Genomic DNA, 4,053 nt, shown 5'->3' on the forward strand with positions numbered 1-4,053 from the left:
GTCCACGTCAAGCCTACTTACTTACTGTGGACCCCATATGATTTTCGCTGTCTGGTTTTCGATCATCCTCTACCCACATTTTCACGGCACGTGGTTTTGAAAGACACTGATTTTCCATTTTTATCCTTCCGTTAATTCCAAGGCTTCAGCCCAAAGTCTGGCTCCCTCAGGCCCATAAAAGGACTTTCCGTTAATTTTTCTTATCCTAAGGACTATAAATTGACTATTTTTACTCAATTATCTGAACTTTTGTTGACCCATTTCCTGGATTTGTTCTCAGTTTCTGATTTATGTAAAAATTATGTAAATTAAAAAAAATATTGGAAGTAAACTATGGGTCGACGAGAGGCGAAAGGGCAAAAGAGTAAAAGAGGAGAAAACCGCAAAAGTGGAAGGTGAAGTACAACGGCGGTACACCGTTAAGTGCAAAAAAAGCCAAGCCTTAGTTGCCTTTCTTGCTTTTTTTTAACTAACCCCAACCCTCCTTCTCAAATAAAAACCCCCAACTCCGCTTGCTTTCTCATCTCTCTCAAACCCTCTATAGAAGTCTCTCTGTTTCTGCTATTCAAATTTCAAAATTCAACTATGTCTTGCTTCAAGGGCAAATACACCGGTAGCTTCTTCTTCTTCTTCTCCTCTCCGCTTTTAGCTTGTTTGGAAGAATCTGGAGTTTTTTTTTGGCTATTTTCTTGTCAGATCTTGTCTTCACTTACTGTTGTTTTGTTCATTATTTTAAGTTGATTAAATCTTAGATTTCTTTTATTTGATTCTTTTCATTTTCAGATTATTTGTTAGATCTATTGTTGAATTAGCGATGCTGAACTTTTTTCTGTGTTTTCATTGGAATCTGATTTACTTGAGTTTGTAAGTTTAGAACAAGAATGTTATGGCATGGATCAGATCTGTTTGTTCTCTGTAATTTCTTTAATGAGTGCTATTTGATCTGGACTATTGAATCCTTTTTAATATAGTTCACTGTACGAAGATCAGTAGTTTGTAGAGCGAAACGATCTCAGACTCCCAGCCACAGTTTTGATTGATCATCTCACTGTGGTGTGCAAATTTCTGATCAATTTTGTGTAGGAAAGGTTTGGGATTTGATGGATTTTATTCTTTGGGTTGAGTGTGTTTAGCTATTGCTGAATCACTAAGTTATATGAACAAAGGAAATTATAGTATATCATTACTGATTTAATTGGATTTGTTTATTTCTAAATCTTGATAATTTTTGTGTATATTTATATGGAATGGAATGAAATGACTGTCATTCTAATTGTGCATGCATGGGAGTGTTTATCTTCTGATAAATGATTTTAAACGAGCGTTACTGTTGGTCTGTTATTAGTCTGCAACGCTTAGTTTGGTGCTTTGATTGGTTTTTGGATTATATCTGTGAGTTTGAGGGTCTTCTAATTGGATGAATTTGCTGAAATTTCTAGATCTTGATGGTTATCTAATTGTTTATCAAATTCCATTTCTCCCATATGCATCTAACATAACATCTAATAAGATTTTTCTCACTCATTGCAGATGAGCTCATTGCCAATGCTGCTTACATTGGCACCCCTGGAAAGGGTATTCTTGCTGCTGATGAGTCTACTGGCACCATTGGCAAGCGTCTAGCAAGCATCAATGTTGAGAATGTTGAGGACAACAGAAGGGCTCTTCGGGAGCTCCTCTTCACAACCCCTGGTGGCCTCCAATACCTTAGCGGTGTGATTCTTTTTGAGGAAACCCTGTACCAGAAGTCTAATTCAGGTATCGTTCTGAATGAATTTTTGGGGAGGTTTTGATTATATTTCTATGCCGGAGGATTATTATTTGCTCCGTCTATGAAAGATAGGCTTAGTTTCCTTCTCCCAAATTAAACCAGATACTTTTCTTTTTGAAATTATTTATTTATTAGTTTACTAATATAATCCTATTTAATATGATTGAAAAAGTAAAATTTATTATTTCCAAGAATAACTTAGTAATATAAATTATTTAATTTTAAGAAATAATGAGTCAGAGGGTATATTAGGAAAATTCAAAACAAATTATTGCTTTAAGTATATTAACTACATTTTCGTAATCTATGTGAAAATAGACTATAGTCTATTTTTGTGGTACTGAGGAAGTATTATTGCCCTAAAAGTAATTTCTCATCAATGCAGTTGTTTTTTTTCCCCCTGGATGCAATGTTCTGTTGATGACTTTTTCCCTTGAATTCCTATCTGATTTGAATGTTATTTTGTTTAGGCAAGCCTTTTGTTGACATCTTGAAGGAGGGTGGTGTCCTCCCTGGTATTAAGGTCGACAAGGGTACTGTTGAGCTTGCTGGTACCAATGGTGAGACTACAACCCAGGGTCTTGATGGCCTTGGCCAGCGTTGCCAGAAATATTATGAAGCTGGCGCACGTTTTGCCAAATGGCGTGCTGTGCTCAAGATTGGCCCCAATGAGCCATCTCAGCTTGCCATCAACGAGAATGCAAATGGATTGGCCAGATATGCCATCATCTGCCAGGAGAATGGCTTGGTCCCTATTGTGGAGCCTGAGATCTTGGTTGATGGGCCTCATGACATTAACAAGTGTGCTGAGGTTACTGAACGTGTTCTTGCTGCATGCTACAAAGCTCTCAATGACCACCATGTCTTGCTTGAGGGAACTCTTTTGAAGCCCAACATGGTGACCCCCGGATCAGAATCCAAAAAGGTCGCACCTGAGGTCATTGCTGAGTACACAGTCCGTGCCCTCCAACGCACTGTGCCTGCTGCTGTTCCTGCTATTGTGTTCTTGTCTGGTGGCCAGAGTGAGGAGGAAGCTACCCTCAACCTCAATGCCATGAACAGGCTCAAGACCAAGAAGCCATGGTCGTTATCCTTCTCCTTTGGACGTGCTCTTCAGCAGAGTACACTCAAGGCTTGGGCTGGCAAGGAGGAGAATGTAAAGAAGGCTCAGGATGCATTCCTCGTCAGGTGCAAGGCCAACTCAGAGGCAACTCTTGGAACTTACAAGGGCGATGCCACTCTTGGTGAGGGTGCTGCAGAGAGCCTCCATGTTAAGGACTACAAATACTAAGAGGTTTCAAGTGTGTTTGAAAGTTGTGCAGAGTAATAGGCTTTCTTGTCTCATGCAATAGTAATTGTAGGGTTTTTTCTATTGTTTCCCTCTCGGCCCAAAATTGAAGTAGCATAATAAAAAGCTGAAGGAGTATTGGTGTGTTGAATTTGAATGGTTTTGGACAGTTTCGGCGGAGAACTGTTTATGTTTTTGTTTCCAACAATTTTAATGAAATTTGAATGATTTGTCATCTTTTCTTTGTGAATCGCGTATGGCATGCTTTGTGCTCTTAGCTTTGTTAGCTGGCCACACGGACGAGGGACGAAATACGTTCTGAGAATCAGAGCCTTTTTAAGCGAGCCAAAATATAGAAGTGCAAGACACGCGAACTGGGCATTGCTCACAGGGGGTTTGCTGCTTTTCTATTAGGTGCATTTTTGTTTGTTTTTGTGTTGATAATCTAGTCGGCAACAATGTGAAGGGTGAAAGCTAAAAATAAATGATGGTATTAATATATAAATGTTGAAGCCTCGAAGTTTAAAATTTAAATACAAAGCTTAAATTACTTCTTGCAGAACGTTATTCTTTCGATTGATGGCTCTTCTTGTCCTCTTCTTTGGTTAATTTGGTTTATGGTCTCTGGATCATAGAATGATTTTTCCTTTTCTGTGTATCAGTTAGATGTCTCTCGGTGTTTTTCTTACAAGGGTGAGAAATTATTTTTGGATTGATGGAGCAAGTTGCTTTCTAGAATTTAAAGAAATTATTTTCTTTGAATTTTACCATTTTATAATAATAATAATAATAATAATAATAATAATAATATTATTATTATTATTATTATTATTATTATTATTATTAAAAACTGTAGAATAATAATAATAACATTTTATACGCTAGCATGTTGTGGGTTGCATTCTTTAAACCATTTTCCAGGCCCAGGCCCAGGCCTTTTTACTGTAGGATAACTCGATAGTTAGCCATTGCGTAAACAAAATTTGGCTATGCA

General features: G+C 37.6%; 1 protein-coding gene across 1 annotated transcript; it reads left to right on the forward strand.

Annotated features, from left to right (window-relative positions):
- The first annotated feature begins 297 nt into the window (after positions 1-297).
- On the forward strand, positions 298-3,294 carry LOC110663716 (fructose-bisphosphate aldolase 6, cytosolic). Its single transcript, XM_021823120.2, has 3 exons — positions 298-613; positions 1,531-1,758; positions 2,242-3,294. Exons 1-3 carry the CDS (start codon positions 586-588, stop codon positions 3,060-3,062), a joined length of 1,077 nt encoding a protein of 358 aa, XP_021678812.2. The 5' UTR covers positions 298-585; the 3' UTR covers positions 3,063-3,294.
- Positions 3,295-4,053: the final 759 nt, after the last annotated feature.

This window comes from Hevea brasiliensis, chromosome 3 (genome assembly GCF_030052815.1).
Source record: "Hevea brasiliensis isolate MT/VB/25A 57/8 chromosome 3, ASM3005281v1, whole genome shotgun sequence".
In the NCBI taxonomy this organism is placed as follows: Eukaryota; Viridiplantae; Streptophyta; class Magnoliopsida; order Malpighiales; family Euphorbiaceae; genus Hevea; species Hevea brasiliensis.